This window comes from Solanum verrucosum, unplaced genomic scaffold (assembly GCF_900185275.1).
Source record: "Solanum verrucosum unplaced genomic scaffold, falcon-dt-bn FXZP01000261.1, whole genome shotgun sequence".
Taxonomy (NCBI): Eukaryota; Viridiplantae; Streptophyta; class Magnoliopsida; order Solanales; family Solanaceae; genus Solanum; species Solanum verrucosum.
Window position 1 is genome coordinate 9,671,413 of NW_026019969.1, and position 24,001 is coordinate 9,695,413.

Below are 24,001 nucleotides of genomic sequence, written 5' to 3' on the forward strand. Positions count from 1 at the left end.
ACCTCAGAAATTGACAATAAAGCTGCCAAGAAAAAACATGAGAACATTCATGATTTGGAAGTTCACTAAGGTGTATTCAGACAGTCAATTGGAAAGTTTTTGGCAACTGATTTTCTTTTCACTTGGTTATTTGGCAACTCTCTTATTTGCTCACTCTTAGATATTTCAATTATCATATAGAAAATATTTAACGCTCCCTTGCCTTAAGATTCGTTGCTTAACAAGCCTTGACCACTAAACTAAAGGCCTAAATTGTGAAGATTCACCAAATCCAGCATTCACCCATCCACTCCAACCCCAAATTCACACCCCCTTTTTTTTTATAGAGAATCTAAGATTTCTCTCATTGGAGTTCTATTGTCCATAGTTGAGAAATTACAGTAATCAAAATTGATGAGCTGTCACAAAAGGGAAAACAGAATAGATCAAAGTTAATGACCCCGTATCATGATTAACTATTTCCATAAATAAATGACCAGCTGTAGTCTACTGATTTCTTATCTGTCTATATATTTTATCCGTCGCCTCAGTCAGACATTTTTAGATTTTGAAAGCAAATCCAACTCTAACGTTAGCAGCAGTACCTTCAACCTGATTTGAACAGGAATCATTCAGAACCAGATTTTATGGGTAAACAAGGGCCATGTTGCCATTGTAGCATCAAGCGTAAGTTCTATTAACCACCTATATCCCGCCTTTTATGTCTATCAATAATCTCTTGCTTTACAGGATAATTGATTCAGTGATATTTAGAATTTATGTGCCTGATGTTAAGCAAATAAACATTGAAGAATCACATGCCTGAAACACTAAATAACCAAATTTCCCTAAATTGCCAATCTGTTAAACATAAAGCGTAGCGTACTTGAATTTTCTCACCTCTCGAGCCAAATGTTAATTGATTTTCAAAACAGCTCCCCTTAGTCTAACAGGAACCGAGGTCATCTTGGATAAATTGTAGATTTGGTCCCCAATTCCTGGCATAGATGCACATTTTAGACCCTGCCGTCTCCCGCTTCATATTTGGCACCAATGACCCTGTTCCACAACAACTGTCTGTCATTGGCATATCTCCATAACCACTTCATTCTAAGAGCTTTGCTTTGAAATTCCAGATTCTTTATCCCAAGCCCCCATTCTTCTTAGCAGTCATCACAGATTTCTATTTTACCAGGTGGTACCCTTTCTTTTCTTTGTTTCCCAGCAACAAAAACTCTCTCTTAATGTTGTCCAACCTTTTTGATAACCCCTGGTGGGATGGGAAATAAACGCATCATATAAGTTGGTAAAGCATCAAGGACTGAATTAATGAGAGTCGGTCTTCCTCTAAGGAGAGGTATTGAGTTTTCCACCTGGCTAGCTTTTTTTCACACTTCTTTATCACTCTATCCCATTTTTCTATAGATTTAGATTTAGCCCCCAGAGGTAGTCCCAAGTAAATTGTTGGCAGACTGCCAAATTCTCCATCATGTATAGCAGCTAGCCAGTTCATGTTGGTGACTTCATTTATAGGATACATTAGGATCTTCCTCTAAAATCTATGTTGCTTGGACTCTCTGAAATTGTTGTCGCACCCATGTCGAATTTTCCAAAATGCACTACTTTTGGAGAATCCGACATGCACATCTTGGCATTTTTGAAAAATTTGAGCAACATAGACTATAATACCTACTCCATTCCTACTCCTCAAACTTCCTGATTACCTTAACTTGAACCCGCCTATATCCCTAGTCTTAGTTCCTACCCATTAGGTGTCCTAAACACAAGGTATATTGATCCTCCTTCTCTTAAGAATAATCACCAACTCTATTGACTTCCTCGCCAATGTCCCTATGTTCCAAGACAGAACTCTCAACCTTTCCCTTGGTACCCTTACAACCCCTGCCTTCACCCCAAATCACTGACATGACTTTTAACAACCATCAAACCTTTTGAAGCCACTAATGCCAGTTATAGAATAATCAAGAGTAAATAATCAAGTGGGGCAACCCGTAACATCAAAACCCTAAATCCAAAAGTGGCAGTCACACAATACAATGAAGAAAATAAAAAGAAGCAATAAACTATAGCAAAGATACCAGTTCAAAGTAGGAACAAAAAAAATGTAGTAATATTCACAAGGGCACAATAATAAATTCACAAACACAATATCAGATTTAATAAAATCAGTTAACAATCAAGAAACGATAAGGGTCTGAACAATCTCTCAAGGAAAAATCAGGTCTAGATAAGACAGGAAAATATATAAAAGGGGTGGTGGATCATACCTAGGAGTTGATGGGGATAAAAATAAACTATGGACTGATTTTCCGAAACCCAGCGAGCTCCGATATACTGCTTTGGTCTGTCGGTCATCAGGATGGGGTCGCTGGATTCTTGCTGACCGGTGTGGCAGTGCAACAAAAAAAAAACAGAGAAAGGGAGAAAGAAAGAAAGAGGGCAGGGGGATTTCGTACCTGGTCGCCGGTGGTGGTGAGAGGTCAGGCCAGCAGCTTGCAGTGCAGGAGAGTAGTGGGTGATCTGCTTTGGGGGGGGGGGGGGGGAGGGAATTATTTTACTGTTGAGCGCTAGAGAAAAAGATAAGTCCCTGTTGAATATTATACAGTTAACCACTGTCAGATTAGATGATAGAGTTCCTCCTTAAAATATCATGCAAATAAATGCAGTCTGCCAAGAGGTTAACTATTTTGCATGGTTCCTTAACCCAACAAGCAAATCCTTTTCAATCTTTCCACCATCAAGCTAGTTCAACTATGTTGTATGGTGCCATAAAATGGTGAGGAAAATGTGTGTATAAAAGCAGTTGACACATCCTAAAAGTCTATATATGTTTCACAGAAAGATATTTCCTCTTGTTTTGCCAAAGATATTCCCCGCTATACGTACTCTAGTTTCGTGACGCTTTTGTTCTCGTAAAGTACATTCTAAACCTTTTAAAGAAAATCTTAATTGTCAATGGTCATTGTGCTTTAGTTTCTGAGATAAGTTACCTGTAAGATTTTATTCATATTTTGTCCCATTTAAATGCTAATTAATTGTGAACTCAAACAGAAACCCCCCTATGGAGACCTGGGCCAACTGCAAAACCAGTGCTCTGCAATGCATGTGGAATAAGATGGCGAACTAGGGGAACACTAGATGACTATCTTCCCAAACATGCAAGCAACGAAAAACAGAGCCATCAGTTACCTTCTGAGATGAAGCCGCATCTCTTAGCTCGTGATGACCAAAAGCTGGAAGTTGGTGAAGAGATTTCTGGACAGGATGGCTCTTCAGCTTGTCTTGAAGAGGAAATGATTCACATATCAACCTTGGGTTCAGAAGGATCATCCCCAGACAAATGCATGCAAATGGAAGAAACAAATGGTAACAAAATTTCACTTATATATACATGATGGACTTAACTCCACCATCTCTTTTGACTCTTGCTGCCTCCTCTCCTAACCCAGCTCTTTAACAACTCTAAAGTATGTTCTGGCATTGTCCAGTTCAGACTACCCAGATCTTTAACAACTCTAAAGTATGTTCTGGCATTGTCCAGTTCAGACTAGAGATGCTGAGAAACAAATTCCAGGTTTGCTTAGTAAATTACAAGGCAAGAATAGGTGGCTGTCAGTTTCTCTTGTCAAATTGCATAAAAAGCACCTAGGGACCAGCTGTCTGCCCTTCTTCTGTAGTACTTCCTGTGTTAAACATGCCCTTTTTATCACTAGCCAAGTGAGACATTTCACTTTTGTAGGAATGTCCCCATTCCAGAAATAGTTCCAGAGATGTTTTGGATCCCCAGCTATCAGCTGGAGACCTCTTCTGTAGACACTGCTAACTGAATAAAGACCACTTTTTTTAATGATTCCACAACATCTTGTCTGTGGAAATTGTATACGTACTCATTCCACCTATCTTCCCTAGTAACTCTGCAACCCTTTCCACCTCCCAATCATTTACAAGTCTTCTGAAGGCTAAATCCCATCCCTGTTCTGGCCCAACAGGCACCTACATTAGCATCAGGATTCACACAAATTTGGAAGAGATTCTTTAGAGGGAACTGTTCTATCCAGAAATCCTTCCAAAATCTTGTTTTACTGTCATTTCCCACTTTGATATAAAAGTCTGCCTTCATTTGAGGCCACAAACTTCTGATTGTTCTCCATACTCCCACACCCCTTAAGGTTCAACTGTGTTCTCTGTACACCATGGGGTTAGCTCACCATACTCGGCTTTAATCACCTCTTTCCAGAAAGCATTTCTCTCCTCAATGTACCTCCACAAACGACTTCTTCAGAAGACTTCCATTTTGCAATCTCAAATTTCAAATTCCCAGCCCCCCCCCCCCCCCCCCCCCTGTCTTTGTTAAGGAGTATAGTCTTCCAGTTTACCACAGGAGAGGAGTTTAGATGCCCCGAAGGGACCTCTAAAGGTTTATCTTGGAGTCCATGTCTGGGAGCGACAAGTATTTGTAAGATAGTATCTAGGTCGTGTCCTGAATCAAATCCTTTCTTAAGTGTAAGGGTTATAAGAAAGTGGAAAACTAATATATTTAACCATACAAATTTTTGTAACAGCTTACCCCCCACTCCCACACACAAAAAAAAAAAGAAAATATCTATTGTATTAGTACCTTATTGTTTTATGTTCACTAATGTTCACCTTCTTTTTGAAGAAGCAGACAAAGATCCTCACCTGAATCCTGACAGTGTCCCAAGAAGAAAGATATCAAAGCTTAGACATAGCATTTTGTCACCTGCTCAAATCCAGAGGACACTTGATAACAATCTCCAGGCACCAGACTTTGAAATAATATCTGACGGAGATGAACCTGTTACTCTAATTTATGCAAGGAACAAATACATTCCTCCTAATGAGATTGGTCTTGGAGCTATGCTGCTAGTATCACCAACTACTACTACAGAACCCTTGACACCTCTATCAGCAATGGCAGTTCCTCCTAATGATATTGGTCATGAACCTACGCTGCTAGTATCACCAACTACTACTATAGAACGCTCGACGCCTCAATCAGCAATGGCAGAAGATACTGCCTCTTGCTCAATGGATGTTTCTAAATAAAATTCATCTATAAGTAAATTTTTAGATACATGCATAACATTCAAGCTGGTATGTGAAGCCAGCTCTTATTGTCTAGCTAGTGCAATGTTGGCTAAAAACAATTTGGGCTGTGTTCCAACTTTACAGATTTCCCCAACAGCAACTCGCAACAGTCTGGGTGTTTTGAGACCATCTAGTTTGTCTTGTTCTGGATATTCATAATTTCTTCTGCTTTATTGGATGGAATTTTTAGACATGTCAATTCTGCTTTTTGGATGCATTTAATATGTCAATTCTGAAGTCTATAACACTTGCTTACCTACAAGTTTGTCTGGACTACACGGTAGACTAAAATTGTAACATCACGAAGGCCATTTGACATACATATGCTTGGCATTACAACTGTAATGTCTTGCATTGTACTTGTTTCAGGAGAAACAACAATGTACTAGATCATGTGGCTATGCAAAATGAAACTACTGGAAATAAGCATGGAAAAGCAAATGCATATGATAATGGACTCGCTCCACATCATATAGATACTATATCAAGGGTATGTCAATAAATTGTTCTAAAAAATGCTGCTGCTATTGAATTTTCTTCTGTATATGGAGATGAACATCTTATTATTGAAGAAATAGGTATATCAGCCTCAGCATAAGATATGCTCAACCACAAAAAGTTTAAAAATAAGTGTACCAAAAAGTCTCTTCGATCTCCTTTTAAGTTATTAGGACAAGTTAATAAGACACTACACCTTCCAATAATAGCTACACTAAAGAGAAGCTAGAGAGCCATTATTAAATAATCCAAGAGCAATTGAGACCGAGAATAATTTAGTACTGAGTTTCATTAATGCCCCCAAGTGGCAACATAGCACTCTTCAAAATAGATTTATACTTTTATATTACTTTGTAGACTTTGAAGTAATAAGAAGTAGACATAGTAAAAGTTAAACGACAACACTCCTTTGGTGACATTCCTGATTCCACAACTTATATTGCTACTCTAGCAACAAATATTGCAGAAACCAAAACAATGAATTAACTATTCACAACCATAAAACTTCATAGAAGGCCATGAAGTACTAAAACAAAAGAAAGGGGCAAAAGAGAGTGAAAGATATTACTCCTTCGGAAAGGAAAATGGGACGTGGGAAAAAATGTGAAATGTTAGAATCTGTCATTCTTTTGATCAGTGGCAGAGCAATGTAAGTAATGATAGCTGAAAAAGGAAACAGATAAGCATATCTTAGGCTCCGGAGCATCATACAACTGAAAAAGGCTACTTATGGGTTGTACTTTCGTATTCTTAGTTTTGTTTGAAACATAGGATGCTTAATATACAATTTTATGCCAAAAAAGAAATTTAAAAATTGTGGAGCGAAGATTTTCTACAATACTCAAGTACAAGAATGAAACTTGATGGAAGGAACACAACATGATAGCTTAGCACAACTTGCAACTGAGGATTTCAAAGTCAAAAAATACACCTTGTTGTCTTTTGGTTTAACTTTCCTTCTTTATCGGCAAGCCTATTTCTGTATTTTTGCTTCAGGGTATATGCTTGTGACGTTACAACTACATCCCGAGTAGACGATATACGATGCTTATGGGTTGTACTTACGTATTCTTAGTTTTGTTTGAAACATAGGATGCTTAATCTACAAAGTTAATTATTTCGCCAAAAAGGAAGTAGAATTGATGGGAGATACAATTTTATGCCAAAACAGAAAAAGAAAAATGGAGTGAAGATTTTCTACTATATACTCAAGTACAAGAATGAATCTTGATGGAAGGAACATAACATGATAGCTTAACACAAAACTTGCAACTAAGGATTCCAAAGTAAAAAAATACGGTTTGTTGCCTTCGGTTTAACTTCCCTTCTTTATCGGCAAGCCTATTTCTGTATTTTTGCTTCAAGGTATGCTTGTGACGTTACATCTACATCCAGAGTAGACGATATAGAAAGGAGCTAATGGACATGTACTTTCACTAATATTGTTGTTCCACACACCATATAAAATCCTTTTACTTGTCAAAATAATCATTATACATCAACAGCAAAACATATGATTTTAAAAAATAACAATCAAGTCATCTTGGTTTCCTAAAATGACACTTATTTCATACCAACTTTGAAAGGCTAAAACAACATTTAAAATGGACTGGAGGTAGTACCATTTATTTTCTTTTTTCTTCATAGTGCTATTTCTTTGATAAGGTAAACTTAACCCCATACCCAAGAGCCCAATAATGACTCTTTTTCTCACATTGCGCCATCAGTGACTCAAACCTCTTGTTATATATAAAGGTGGAGGTTCCTTACCACTAGACCATCCCTCTGTGCCACATTTATATACTACTTATATAAGAGCTTTTAGGAGTTATATGTTACATGCAGTAGTCAAATTCCATACTCCAATGTTGCTCTCTTCCAGTCACACCTCATTTCTAACATTTAAGTACACTTCTATTCCATTGCATTAAAATGTTTTCCGAATGTATGAGCTCACATGCAAGCCTCACTTCTATCATGAAAACACAATTGACAGGATTAACTCAAGGAAGGATACATCTACTTTTGTCGTTGACATGTATGGCTATTTCATCAAAAAGCTAAAGTCGTTAGAGATTGCACAATTTTATTTCCTTATATTAAGTCTTGATCCACTCTTTTTCCTATTCAAAGAGCATCTCCCTAACTCTGTGTTTTCACATCGAGAATTATTTTCAGATGAAGAAATGTCAAAGGGGTTCGATCCCTTCACATGTGAGCTCCTAAGTACATGGAATATTTTTAATTATGGGTGACAGTAAGACTCAGATATTGAATCTTTGTCCGCTCTAATACCATATTAAAGAACTCATCTAAAATTTAAATTGTTATAGCAAGTACTCTTTTATTTATTAAAAGCAACATAATAGCTTGAATTTTTCTAAAAACCTCCAACAAAATATTAGGAGCACAAAAATAAAAGACTGCAGATCTGTTAGAACATGAATAGGTTTATACAATCCTATTAGAATAGGAATAGGTTTATACAATCCTATTAGAATAAGAATAGGTTTATACAATCCTATTTAGAATAGGAATATGAATACAAATACGAATCGTATCCAACTTGGTAAATGATTGTATTCTAGTGTCTATAAATAGAGTCTCAATGTAATAGTGTAGAGACAACAGCAATTCAATAATATTCTTTTTCAACATTTCTCACAATTGAGACAACATTCCTCCATGTGATATCAAATTCACTTTGTCCCATTTCATCGCATCCAGTCATCCTTTATGTGCTACAACTTAATGCAATAAAGTCAAGCTAAAACCAACTTATCATCAAAGAATACATGTTATGGTAAAAACCTTATCATCAAAAGAAATCTACCATTGTCTTTTCATCACTACTCATATCTACAAATTAATTACTTCTTGAAAACCTTATCATCAAAAGAAATCTACCATTGTCTTTTCATCACTACTCATATCTACAAATTAATTACTTCTTGAAGTGACAAAAGATGTTCTCTTTAGCTTAATATATTTTCTAGCCCTTTGATTCCAATAATTTAGCTGTATTGTCTTAAAATGTACATTCATAGTGCAATATTATCCAAGTATGTACAACTAATTGACATGACAAGTTTTAGTATGATTGCAAGTATCACGATGAGTCATGGTAACCATGCTTGTTCAACCTGATAAAAGAAAATAGTAATCAGATAATCCCCACAGCCAAAAATAGTGCTAACATAGAGACTTGAAATTAGTGCTAGAAAGGAATCGTAAAAAGCATTTCAAAGTTAAGAGAATATGAGGACAAATCAAAGCACCGGTACCTGCTACTCTATTTAAGTAACCTTACCATTATGTCAACAAAGACTACAATCATAACGAAAAATCCAACAATTTATCCGTAACTCCTCCATGTTTTTGTTTGTTCCACTTCATTGCTCTTTTCTTTTTTGTCAAGTAACTGAATCTATGTTTCCTTCCTTTGCATCTGTTGCAAATAACACATCTTCTGTCTCTTTTCCTCATAATCTCTTGGGTAACTTATCAATCCATCAAAAAAAAAAATGTAATTAAGAGGTTATATTTATATCCTTCGAGTATAAACATATTGATATTTGAAACTGCACAACTGAGTCCATCTGGAAGATCAGCACCTAAAATCCTAAATGAGCAAAATGAATAGTTTCATTTGTACCAACTGCCAGAAAACTAAATAAAAAATCTTCTAGTTAAGATAACAGCTGCATTATTAATCATCCAGTTTGTGAGGTGTTTCCATTCATTCCAATAAACTGAAACAGAAAATGTGGAAAGCACCCGAAGTAGTAAACAACTAATAGACTCATCACACGGAGGTAGAGACACAATTTGATCTGTTGAAAACACAATTCAACAATCAGTTTATTTATTTCTATGGATACAATACACTTTTTAATTTTAAGAAACTTCTTCTTCCAAACATCTCTTTGGCTTTTATCTAAGAATTGACATGCCACCTTTGTTCTGTTTTTTTGGTATATACAAGAAAATACAAATATACAAGTGTTTCCTCATCGACAATCTTCTTTGCAGTCTAGAACTCAAATTGAGAATTTCAAAAGCAAGTCAGGTAATAGTGTATGTTAAATCTCTTTTGTGATTTGGTACATCCTTGCATATTTCATAACTACTTGAGGTACCTTATTTAATTACTGCTTGACATTAGTTGCTCGAGGTCTCCAGCCAGAAACTATATTTTCGAAGAGCTCGGTGTGGAGCAAAAATAGGATATCCTAGAGGTCAACAACGGCTATCGACAACCTAAGCTACATCTCTGCTTAAATTTGTTTCGGTTAATGAATCTACTTCTAGAAAGCTCTACAAAATTGAAATCAAACAAATATCATATATTTGAAAGACATGTGTTGCTATATCTACCGGCATCAACAGACTTATGCAGACATAGGCACATTTCAATTAAGTAAATTTTTTATAACCGGAGAAATCCCCGAGGTTCCAAACTCAGTGGATCTTGAGCACAGCTTCTTCCCACCCACCTCCTATCCATCCCCCAACCCCAGCCCACCCAAAAAGAGGGCAGTGAATTTGAAAGCACTTCTGAACCTTTTTAATTTATTAGAAAGCACCTTAAATAGAATCTTGTAAATGCTTCCTACCGGACTAATAGGTCTATAGTCCTTTATACTTGTCACACCTTCCTTCTTTGGCACATTAGTAACAAAGGATGCATTAAGACTTTTCTCGTACTCCCCTAAATTCTGAATTCTGCAATGGTCACCAACAGCTCACATTTGACTATCCTCCAACATTGTTGGAAAAGAGCAAACAAGAATCCATCAGGACTCGGAGTCTTGTCACCCAGACAACTATCCCTCACCTCTTCTTCTTCTACAGCCCTTTCCAACCACTCCCTCACCCCCTCCCTATTAGGTTAAATACTAGCGCCCCCCAGAATTTTCGTCTCCACCTGATATCTTCCTTGAACGAATGTTCATAAAACCATACAATGGCCTCCTCCACTTCCGCCTCCCCCTCACGCACCTATAAAGACGATAAAGTTTCTCTTCCTATTTGCTATGGCTACCCTATGAAAGAATTTTTTGTTAGAATTCCCCCTCTTTCAACCACAATGCCCTCAAATTTTGCCTCCAACTAGTCTCTTCGGCAACCACTAGAGCCGCAAGCTCCCCCTTTGCCTACTCATATCTGACCTTCTCCCTTACTTCTAACACCCTCATCCCTTCCACATGCTCAATCTCCCCCACCTCATTTATTAGCTCTCTTATTTTAAACTTTCACCCTCCCAAACACCTCTTTGTTCCATCTACTTAATCTCCGTTTACAATTTCAACTTACAGCAAGTTGAAAAGATGGTGTGCCAGTTTTTATTCTTGAAAAACTTCAAACTAAATTAAAAATAAATATCACATGACTTGAGCAACTAAATATGATGGGATCCAGTTTTAGTAGCCAAGTGACTCAGGCAATACAATTTTTAGTCATTTTATTCTCGTAACAGGGAAATTTCCCCATAGAACTAAGAAGAGATGTCTATAGATATTTCATCATAAGCCATACCATGGCATTCAATAATTTTTTTGCTAAATTCATACCTACGATCAAGTCACAATATGTCAGAAAGTGCAATAACAGTTATCCTGTTACAATAAATAGACACATAGAAACATATACATTAAGATGTCAATAACCTATAGGTCAAGATAAAATACCAACATATTCTATTTGGAAATACTTCGAAAATACTCTCCACACAATTTCTTCTTGTTCCCCTGTATAAAAGGCAACGTGGTTAACAGAGCACCAAACTCAGGTAAGCTTCCCATAGACTTCTCAACATAACTAGAAAGCCGTAATCTGAAAGCACTTTTAAATAAATTTTAGGAATGCTAGTAAAGGCCAAATTAGTTATTTTCTACACCTTCAAGATTTATCCTACCCTTATCTTCTAGAACTCTATAGTGTTCCATTGTTCTTTAGATGTTTTTAGCTGGTACAATATCTTACAAAAGTAGAAAAGACAGAATTTTTAACTACTTTGATGTGCATTACTTGAGCTGAGGATCTTGCTGAAATAGCCTCTCTACCTCTACGAGGTAGGGGTCTGTGAACACTCTATCCCAGACCCCGCTTATGGGACTACATTGGGTTTGTTGTTGTTGTTGTTAGCAGAGGAGATGAGCACCACTCATGGAATGTCGGAACACCTGTTACAGGTTCCTGCATTCAAATACAAGACCAAGTGATCCCAGTTTCTGGTAATTCATATTCGCTACTGGTTTTGATTTTGCAAAATCTAGGTTCCACAGTTTTTAGTTACCAAAAAAAATGAAGTTCCTGATCCCTGTTTGATAAAATAAACCAAAAAATTGAACCGTGTGGTAGAAGGGAATATTCCCACCTCAAACCCTGAGTGAATTCCCACCTCAAACTTCAACAGTGTTGGTATAAGGGAAAATTTTAGAAAATTTCCCAGTCCCTTGGAATGATGATGACTTCTGTCCTTAGTTAGCCAGAAGCGTTTTCTTCATCCATGAAAAAGAGAACTACATAAACAAATTTTATAGTCCTGTTAAATTTTCCAGTGTTTTACTTGGATTAGAGGAAAATATGGACTTTGTGCTGTATTATTTCACCAAAAGGATACCCGTACTTGCAATCTTTGCATATGATCTCTGTTTATCTTAGACTTTTGGTCCATCAACCAAAGCATGCCACAAACTACTAAACAAGTCTCACATAAAATCCAACTTCTCGCCTTTGGTATATCACTTGTAGGTTTATATTTCGGTAGCAACATATGCTGACTTAGAGATGAATGGTGAATTATCAATGAAGATTTTCGTCTGATCGTAGCAGGGTTATTAGAAACTTGCAACCAACAACAGTAGAAATTTTCATAATAGCCTACAACGCTTCCACGTTAAATATAAACAGTATGAGTTTAACAATAAAAGTGCAGCTATAAAAACATAATCATGTCTGATACTTTGAAGAGTTTGTTTGGAACTTGGACAACTATATTGATGTTTATATCTTATACTGAAATTAATTTGAATAAACCTACTTGACAAAGGCAAGAAACTTGACGAAGTTACATCTACCTAAACGGCATAAAACAGTATATCAACTAACAAGAACTAATCACAAAGAAAGGGGAACCAAGAAAAAGTAAGAAAAAAGAGAGCAACATTCCCAGATTCAGTTTTCTGGATTCAAGAATGCAAGAAAGTGGAGAAATTGAAAAGTATGTTCTCAAGAATATATATGGAAAAATATGAAGTAGGAACAAATAGTACTTGGTAGTATTTAATAAAAGTTCAACAAGGATTTCAGATGAATATAGAACATATATATTACAGAAGAGAACAAATTAAGGATACCTTTATCACCTAACTGGTAGTCCTTAAACCTCGACTCCTCCTGTCTTTTATCTTTATAAGTCTGCATTATATTCCACAAATGGATTGAATTTTTCCACCACCAGGTCCTGTGATATCGTTCTCTAGAGTTGCAATATATGATGTTATTCTACTTCCTTTCTGATTAATGCCAAATGCTGACTTTCCAAAACCAGAGATCTTGAGAAAGGGTGGTGTGTACTTTCTTTTCCTGGTTTGCAAATTTGATCAAGATTGAACACTTAAAGATATCAAAAAATATGAAGTAGGAATAAATAGTACCTAGTGGTATTTAGTAAAAGCTTTCAGATCAATATACAGAGCAAAATTCTCCCTCAAAACGTTGATTAATCTGCTCCAATACATGAGAAAATGGACAATAAAGTTAACCTTTGCACCCTAACATGGATTCTTCTGGTTGGCCAAAGGAGTATGAATCAAGTCTTGGGGTGCCAAAGTGTGAGTTGCTTGAAACAATAAATGCAGGAGCTCTTGGATATCCAAGTATGGAGGAATCTGAGACATTGACATCCCTGGACCACACTAGACGTTCATTGGCCACACTAATAAAGTCATATTTCTTTCCAAGGTAAAGTGGAGGAGCCCATAGATACGTTTTGTGTTTGACCAGATGTAGCATTTGTTGCTGCACTAAAGTCTAATGGTACTGCAGTTAGGAAAGCAGATTGAATTGATTTTCTAATCACTAATTAAAGACAACTACAAGCATGAATACCTGGCACAAGAACGGTTCTAGAAATTGTAAGCAATAACACTACCCACCATAAGAAATCCCACTGATGTACTGCAGTTATTACTAACATTTTTTTAGAAGAGTACAACTCAAGAAGCATAGCTACTTCCACAAGGAGCAGATTTAGCTTTTCGACCAATTCCAAAGCCGCCTTGCTTCTCTAGAAAAGTAAATATGATATCTCTTCTTTCATGAAATTGGCAATAGTAAGTGTAGCATCTATAAATGTCAATCCTCACCTTGACCACAGGCGAGAAAGAATGCTACAATTAATCCATTTGGCAAAGAAATCATTGGGAAAAACATATTCAAAGAGTGTGTGTAGGTCATTCCCTATTTCCCATGCAATAGCCTATGTGGTCTTTCTGCTGAGACATAGTAATGCACCAAAATCAAGCTAGAAACAAAATTAAGTTTTGAAGAATATGCAAGAAAGTTGGAAAATGTTGTTCAGAGTGTATGAAAACAAATTCTTGGTATCAAGAACCGCCTCCAGGTCTCAATCTTTTTTTCTTTTCTTTTCTTATAGTAGTGTTAATCTACGTCATGCCACTTTCTTGGATCCGCGTTACATGGATTGTTGAACCTGATTTCAACTAAATTGATTCATATGCTTATGTAGTAATGTAGACTATGTGTACTAATTAATACCAAGAACGTTCTCTTGGGATTACAATATATAGAAACAGATATATAATGGATTTGGAAAAGGGTAAATTAAAGGGGAACCAAGAAAAAGGAAGAATAAGAGAGCAACATTCCCAGATTCAGTTTTCTGAATTCAAGAATGCAAGAAAGTGGCGAATGCCATGGTATGGAGATTGTACCGACCACATAAACTATCAAGTAACAACATGTAAGTAATGAAAGAAAATTTACAAAAACTCATAAACACAGGACACAATGCATCAAAAGCCCTAAAGAATGAAATTTTACTCACTTGTAGCTGTGAATATCGACGACAGACAGACAGACAAAACAAAGAAGAAGGACCCTTTTGATTGTCAATGTTTTGGAATGGTGGTATGTATATATATAGAGAAGAATAAGAAGAAGAAAGGTTGCATAATCTTTCTTAACCTGTTTAGGTTGTTGCTTAAGCTAATATCCTTTCCAGCTTGCTATTTAAGCTAATATACAACTAATTAAAAGACATGTTTTTTTACCTCAATTATTAGTTAAAATAAACTAGATACAAAAATTTAGGCTTATTATTTTAATTTTTAATTTATACGACATAAATAGAATTAGGAGAGTCAACCAATTTTTTAAATATTTTTATTGTTAATTATTTATATAATATTTTTCAAATAATATAAATAGAATTAGGAGAGTCAACTAATTTCTTAAATATTTTTATTATTAATTATTTATATAATATTTTTCAAATAATATATGTGGCACTTGTAGCGGTGAATATCGACGACAGACAAAACAAAGAAGAAGAAGAGGAGCCCCCCTTTTGATTGTCAATGTTTTGGAATGGTGGTATATATAGAGAGAATAAGAAGAAGGTTGTATAATGTCTACGCATATATTAAATCGTAAGTGTATTTTTCTTACTGTTTAAGCTAATATCCTTCTCATATACGATTAATTAAAAAACACGTTTATATAGAGAAGAAGAAGAAGAAATGTTGCATAATGTCTACGCATATATTAAATCGTAAGCATGTTTTTTTTTAGTGTTTAAGCTAATATCCTTTCCAGCTTAGTGTTTAAGCTAATATCCTTCTCATATACGATTAATTAAAAAACACTTTTTTTTCAATTATTAATAAATTAGAAACAAAAATAAAGGCAAGTTCGGATCCAATATATATTATTTTATTTATTTTAATTTATGTAACACAAATAGAATTAAGAACATCAAATAAATTTTAAAATGTTGTTTTATTGTTAATTATTTATACAATATTTTCAATGTACTTTTCAAATAATATATGTGGCACATGTAATATTTAGAGAGTTTATCAATATTTTAAATTGTTAATTATTGTGATTTATATTACACGTGAAATTTGGAGAGTTAATCAATTTTTTTATATATTTTTTTTAAAAAGACACATACTTTATATTTCTTAGTTAATATAATTTTTAAATAAATATTACCCCTTTTGTCTCAGTTTATGTGACATAGGTGAAATTTCAAAAGATAATCAGTTTTTTATTATATTTTTAAAAATATTTTAAGTCATTAATTATTGAGATTTATAGTAATTTTAACGTAATTTTCAAATAAATTATGTTACTCTCTTAGTCCCAATTTATTCCACATAATCGAAATTTTGAAAATTAACCAATTTTTTTATAAGTAATTTCTAAATACATGATATTAAGAAAAAATAAACAAAAATAATTAAATATAAAATAGAGGAAATCTAAGGAGAAGGGCAAATCGATACCCATGTAGTTATTACAATTTTGAATATTACAATTATTCTTGTAGCACCATAGTACTCCATCTCCATTAAAAAATAATCAAACATAGCAAAAATAAAAAACAAAATCGTCCAAATTCAAGTATATAAATAATTTTAAACGTAAAATAAAAAGATATTAATTATTAAATCTTTGCAAACTATATGGCCTATTTGTTGGTGTTTTTTGACGATAATAATTGATAAAAGTATGTGTGACAAGTAGAATTAAAGAGTTGTTACCACTTTTTGTCTATGTCAACCCTCTTGGTCCATGACGTTTGGCCTTGTGCTTGAGCCACCCATGTAAGTATCGTCGCAAATATGACAAGCAGAACAACTTTTCCTGTGACCTTTCGTAGCTTATGTTGGAAAGAGAAAAGAAATAAAAAAGACAGAGAGTCCAAATATGAGGTATCGGTTTACTAAGCACTTGTTGGCTGTTGCAACACAAAATTAGTCAAATAAGATATGTCGAGGGATAGTGCTATTTATAAGCAAGAAATTGTGAAGATTAGATATAAATGATTCTTTGGCATGTAAACAAATTAGTTGTCAATGAACAATGACATCTCAACTTGTCACACAGGTTTTTATTAATTATTATTGACAAATTTGTATCCAACTTACTGTTTAAGCTAATATCCTTCTCACATATGATTAATTAAAAAATACGTTTTTTTCTCAATTACTACATAAAGTCAAAGTCACCACTAAAGTGTTTCGGATTTTCATAAAGACACCTTAACTTTGAGGACGTCCTATTGTCCCACAAAAGTATTGAATATATTTGTAAATGAACATTTTGACGATTTTCTCTACTGTGAACACGCGCGTGATACTCACTCTTTTAATTAAATCTAATTTAAATTGATTTCTTCAAACCAACCCGACCCGAATCATTTCAAAAAAGAGATCTCTTGTTCTCCATTTTTCATTTCTTAGTTTATGTCTTCATTTTCTTCAATCAGAGGCATTGTTGAAGATCATCTCCTTCAATTTCGACGTTTGTTTGCCAAATTTCTTGGAGTACTAGCTTATTAAACAAGGAATTGAAGGTTAACATATTAGAATAGTAACAATAGCAAATCGTCTCAGATGCGAACTAAAACCCTCATCGAAAAAGTTATTTATGATTTCAATGGCGAATAATAACTCGTTGAAATCGACATTAATGGTATTTGGAGCCCTGACTTTTGGGTGGCTAGTGATTGAGCTTGCTTTCAAACTGTGGCTTGATAAAGCCTGATCCTTCATGGACAAATCTGAACCATCTCGCGACCCTGATGATGACACTGCCTATCAAAGTTCAGAAGCTAGCAAGTCTCATGTTGTTGTTGATCCTCCCAAAAAAAATAACTGATTTGAGAGTTTGGTTTGATTTGTGGGTTCTCAAAACTAAATGAAATTAAGAAGAAATTAAACATTGAACAACTTCAAATTAACTATTTCGACGGGTGATTAAAGCGAATTCATACCTTGTGTTGACTTCATCAGTTCATCAGTTAGTACCTACAACTCTTCTGTTGGGGAAGATGATGAGTTTGAATGGAGTAAATAATTAATAAATAAAATAACTGAAATGTGGCACTTTTAATTGGTTTTTGGCTAGTAAAATCAGACCTTCATGCGCATCATGTGCGTGTACACAAACATAATGAGAAAATGGGTCAAAATGGTCCTTCTAAAAAAATATTCAATACTTTTGTGGGATAATAGAACACCCTCAAAGTTAAAATGTCTTTTTAAAAATTCGAGACAACTTTAGTAGTGACTTTATGCCTTTTCTCTTTTCTTTATTTTAATTTATGCGATAAAACTAGGAGAGTCAACTACATTTTAAAATTTTTTTATTGTTAATTATTTATATTATATTTTTCAAATAATATCCATGGCACATGTGATAATTATAGAGAGTTAATCAAATTTTTAAGAGAAAATACATCATTACCTCATTCAACTATAGCCTTTTTTTTAAAAAGACGCTCAAACTTAGCAAAGGTCCTAATACCCCCTTAACTAATTTAAAAGTGGTAAACGTATCACATTTTTCAGTCAATCTCACCTATAAGAAAGAAAGTGCATACACACACCAAATATTCCCTACCACGTGCCAGTTATTTTTAATTTTTATTTTCATTTATTTCTTATTTAATTTTTTTAAACAAAAATTCTCTCTTCTTCTTCAATTGTTCAAGTATGTTGGACGACTGTAAATTCAACCTTTTTCTCCTCTTTGCCGCCGCCGGCACCACTGCTACAACACCATTTCAATCATTTAATTTTCTATAGTCCAATCAAAATTAAAAATTAATAAAAAAACTATCAACTCAATGGCTAAGCAAAATTGTAGAATCAATTTTTTTTTCGATTTTCTCCATGATTAATCTTCTTTTTATGTACTTTGCCTTTTGATTTTTGCACAAAATCAAAATGTGTTACACAGTATTAAAACTCTCTCCCTAGCTCAAACTCTCTCTGACTCAAAGACACCCAACAATTCTGCCTCCATCGTAGCCACCAATTTCTCCGGCACTTTTTTTACCTATCTTTTCCGATCTTTCTTTGTCACCTCACTCCGCTTTCATCTCTTTGTCTTTTCAATAATCTTACTAATTCCGATCTCCCTCAGGTGAACAGAAGTCCCCTTCGTAACCTCACTCTACTGGGTAAAGAAGATAAAACGACAAGAATAATTGAAAAAATATGATAAAATAAATAGAGTAAAAAGAAAATAATATTTCTAATTAAATAATACTAAAATAAATAAAATAATATTTTTTTGCTTATCTCACTCGCTAGTGGCGAGTAAAATCCACTCTATGTGCCACGTAGGATCAAAAGGAGGTAATAAATCCGCTTTGAACAAGAATAATGGGGTACTAGGACCATTTCATTGTTTGAGTGTCTTTTAAAAAAAAGTGTTATAGTTGAATGAGGTAATGATGTATTTCCTCATTTTTTAAATATATTTGTTTAAATATTTTAAGGTGTTAATTATTGTGCTTTATGTGACACATATAAATTTTTGAGAGTTAATCAATTTTTAATATATATTTAAAAATATTTTAAGTTGTTAATTATTATGATTTATGATACTCTTAGTTTGCTCCTCATCTTCCTCAGTTACGCCACCTTTAGTTTGGGACTACTGGTTCTTTACAATTTTCTCCATTTTGTCATTTTTTCTGAAATTCAAGCATACATCAGAATTTTTTTAATTTTTTTTAGACTGTGCATTTTTTGCTGCTAAATTCTGAAATAGTTATCATTTAATAAAATAAAAATAATAATAATAATAATAATATCTTTTTTCATTTGGTTAAATTTTTAAAATCATCCTATTGATGAGAAAAAAAAAGTTTATTGTGTGTTCATCAATAAATAAATTTAAAAAGCATTTTAAAGTAATAATTAGTGTTTGACCAAAAATTTTAAAAGTATTTTAAGTGGATTTTTTTTGAAAATATTTTTCAAAAAATTATTTTTCAGAAAAAAAATAATTATTTTAGCTTTTGAAAAACAATTTTACTACTTCCAAGAGTATTTATTTTCTCCAAAAAAGTTTGATCAACACTGCACATTTAACAAAATAAATATATTTTACCTCCCAAAAATTTAACCAAATAGACTATTAAATATTTAATACTAATCATTTAGATTCTAATTATTAAGTGTATTTTTTTAATATAATTTTACAATTACTTAACGAGATTGAATAAATTTGAATAAGCATGATATTTTTCAAAGTTTTCTTATATTTCTTCACTATTTATCTATTTTCACCAATGCAATCATTGCCGTTATTAACTATTATCAATTACAATCACCCAATATCTACAAATCATCATCACCACCGTATAAGGTACTCATTATCATTAGCTACCATTAACAATCATCAATCCTAACCACCATTACAATTTACAACCACCATTCAATAATGACAATCACCACAATAACTATTCGATCTACACTGCAAACCATTGTTATTAGTTATCACTATCTACTATCGCGATCAACAACAACAATTAATCAGTATTGATAGCCACAATTACTACTAAGACCACTCAATATCACCACCATCTCCAACATAATCTCAATCGGCACCTACAACCATCATTGCTAATGACTAGGAGTGGCAAACGAGCAAGTCGAGTCGAATATGAGTCAATAAAAAATGAGTTAAATACATATGGATAAAGCACTCGGCTCGACTCACATTTTTAATAGGTAAAAATGAGTTATCCAATGAATAATATAAGTAAAATATGGATATCCATATTATAGTAGAGATCTTGTTAAAAGCTTTAAAAACAAAATCTTTTTAATTTTTTTTTTATCACTCCACTTTCCCTACCATCCCCTACCCCCCTATCCCAAAGAAATTGCTTTTTTTTTTTTATATAAAAAAATTATTTTTTAAAAAAGTTATTTTCTTCACCCAATCCCCTACCAGCCCCCAGCCCCCAGCCCCCCCCCCACCACATTTTTTTTATATAATTTTTTTTTAAAATTTTTTGACCACCCCACCCCCAACCCCCACCCACGCCCCCATCCAAAAAAAAAAATGTAAAAACATTATTTTTTTTAATTTAAAAAGTATTTTTACCACACCCCCCATCCCAAAAAAAAATTACCTGCCAAATTTTATTTTTTTTAAAAGTATCTTAATATGATATAAAATAATTTAATTGTCATATAATTTTTTAAAAGTATCTTAAATATAATATAAAATAATTTAATTGTCATATAATTTTTTAAAAGTATCTTAAATATAATATAAAATAATTTTATATTTTATATTTTATATTTTATATTTATTAATTCTAAAAAAGGAAATTTTATATATTCACATGTTGAAAAAAAATTAGTCTTAATTGTTTAGTATTAAAATTTTAGTACAATACCTTAATATTCAATTGTGTATGAATTTAAAATATCACAATCTTATTGAAAACAATTAAGAATTAAGGCGGTGAAAGGAATACAAGTATTTTTGAGATTAAATGATAAATAAGAATAATTTGATCAAATCATCCTTCTAAATAATACTTTTTTTTAAAAGAAAATTTGACAACCAAAATGAACCTAGGGAGTAGCACTAGATTGATTATTGATCAACAAATAAAAACGACTCTTCCAAATTTTATTTAATATTAATTCCTTTTATTCTATTCTTAAAAAAATTAACCCCTCTTATACTTAGAAAACTATTTAATTTAGCATTCATAATATACTTTCCTCAAGTCTATTTTAGGTAATCTTTTAAAAAAGTTTTGACCGAATTCCTTTTACGGAAAAGGGTCAAAATTACCCTTAAACTATTCGAAATAGTTTTAATATACCATTAAATTATATTTCGGCTCAAAAATATCCTTCCCGTCAAACTATTAAGCCACACCTACCCTTTTAGTTAACGAAAGTATCCATGTGTGTGTTAAATGCCACATGTGCACACCAAACAGACCCCACCTCCACATAGATGACTACGGAAAAGGATCAAAACTACCCTTAAACTATTCAAAATAGCTTAAATATACCCTTAAACTATATTTCAGCTAAAAAATGCCCTTTCCGTCTAACTATTGGACCACACTTGCCCTTCTATTTTAACAAAAACATCCATGTGTGTGCTAAAATGCCACATGGACTCCATATGTGCACGCCAGACACACCCCACCTCCACATAGACTACTCCAGTAGCATTGAAAACATGATGTGTGAGTGTGTGTGAAAACCTTAAAAACGGCATATCAATAATGCACTACTTTGAACAAGTTTGACATATGAACTGAACATCACAAGAGATGGGAACAGTAAAAAACAACCAACATAAGCTTAAAGCAACACACTGAGACATCATTGACTGTTAGAACTTATACATTCATGTACTCGGGGCAAAGGACTCCCTCCTGTTTCCAATATACTGTACCTACTTCACATTCCAGTAAACCAGCAAGCAAGGAAATACCATTATTACTAGTATCAATTTGTCAAACACAATCTTATGTAGTATATTCAAACATTTCCAAGTCATGTTGGATAGGAAGTTAAAAAGAGAGATCTGGCATGGAGACACCTGATATGTCACAGAGCTGGAAGATTAAGAAAAATTAAGATGAGCCAAGCATATGCTTCCTAAAGTGATCATCTTTATATAGGATTTTCCCAAGGAAACAAGAGCAAACTCATAGCTGCTGATAAGAAACAGCCACTGAGATTCTTTGATATAATGCTTCATAGTTTTTAGATTAAACGCCAGCATTGCAAAATCATTAAGAACGACAAAAATAAAGTCTCTTAGGCACCATAGTTACACATTTCCGCATAGCAGTAGTGAAGTTTATAACCAAATTCAATATCCAATTATGCAAGAGTATCGAAACGAAAAAAAAAACAAAAACTAAAGCCTCATGCAACTAGATGTATACAAGAAGAATATGCACACAGCTAAAATCAGCATTCTTCTACTCTTCCCAGATCAAAACACATTTTTGGCATCACAGAGAAGTAGATAACAGAGTACATAAAGCCAGTGATATTTTATATATTATGCATGTGTAATATATTAGTAATCTTGAATACGGATCATGATGAGCTTAAATGAAGCAAGATAAAAAAGATTCATAGAGTCGCCCCAACTAGCTTGAAGTGAGGCGTCACTGGAAGTCAGTAAGAATGACATAAAGAAAAATCCATCTGCTTAGATACACGAAATTCTGTCAATGGCGACAGATAAATGCGCAAGCATAGTAAGATACAAAAAATAAGTGCCGCTGTTGCATCTCAGTAGCAGGGACTGGACTGGAAAAGGAAACATCCATAACTGAGTCCATTAAACAATAACACGATTGCCAATACCGTAATAGATTATCTGCATTTCAAGAACAAGGAAATATTGATTAGATGCGTCAATATCATCTTAACAAAATATTGCGAGTCGAGTCGTTAGAACAAACAGTTGAGGTAAGGACCTCAGAAATCGATAATAAAGCTGCCAAGAAAAAACATGAGAACATTCATGATTTGGTAGTTCACCAAGGTGTGTTCAAACAGTCAATTGGAAAGTTTTTGGCAACTAATTTTATTTTCATTTGGCAACTCTCTTATTTGCTCACTCTTAGATATTTCAATTATCATATTGAAAATATTTAACGCTCCCTTGCCTTAAGATTCGTTGCTTAACAAGCCTTGACCACTAGACTAAAGGCCTAAAATTATGAAGATTCACCAAATCGATCATTCACCCATCCACTCCAACCCCAAATCCCCACCCCCATTTTTTTTTTATAGAGAATCTAAGACTTCTCTCATTGGAGTTCTATTGTCAATAGTTGAGAAATTACAGTAATCAAAATTGATGAGCTGTCACCAAAGGGAAAACAGAATAGATCAAAGTTAATGACCCTGTATCATGATTAATCTATTTCCATAAATAAATGACCAGCTGTAGTCTACTGATTTCTTATCTGTCTATATATTTTATCCGTCGCCTCATTCAAAAAATTTTAGATTTTGAAAGCAAATCCAACTCTAACGTTAGCAGCAGTACATTCAACCTGATTTGAACTGGAATAATTCGGAACCAGATTTTATGGGTAAACAAGGGCCATGTTGCCATTGTGGCATCGAGCGTAAGTTCTATTAACCACCTGTATCCCACCTTTTATGTTTATCAATAATCTCGTGCTTTACAGGATAATTGATTCAGTGATGCTTAGAATTTATGTGCTTGATGTAAGCAAATAAACTTTGAAGACTCACAAGCCTGAAACACTAAATAAACAAATTTCCCTAAATTACCGATCTGTTAAAACATAACGTACTTGAATTTTCTCACC

The 24,001-nt window shown here is 33.7% G+C and overlaps 1 protein-coding gene and 1 pseudogene across 1 annotated transcript; one reads left to right on the forward strand and one right to left on the reverse strand.

Annotated features, from left to right (window-relative positions):
• The first annotated feature begins 461 nt into the window (after positions 1-461).
• On the forward strand, positions 462-5,067 carry LOC125816188 (uncharacterized). The gene is made up of 3 exons (XM_049495776.1): positions 462-666; positions 4,667-4,907; positions 4,998-5,067. The coding sequence occupies exons 1-3, from the start codon at positions 627-629 to the stop codon at positions 5,065-5,067; spliced, it is 351 nt and encodes a 116-aa protein (XP_049351733.1). The 5' UTR covers positions 462-626.
• A 6,860-nt stretch (positions 5,068-11,927) lies between these two features.
• The window catches only part of LOC125814987 (nuclear pore complex protein NUP98A-like), a 55,233-nt pseudogene continuing 43,159 nt past the window's right edge, over positions 11,928-24,001 (reverse strand).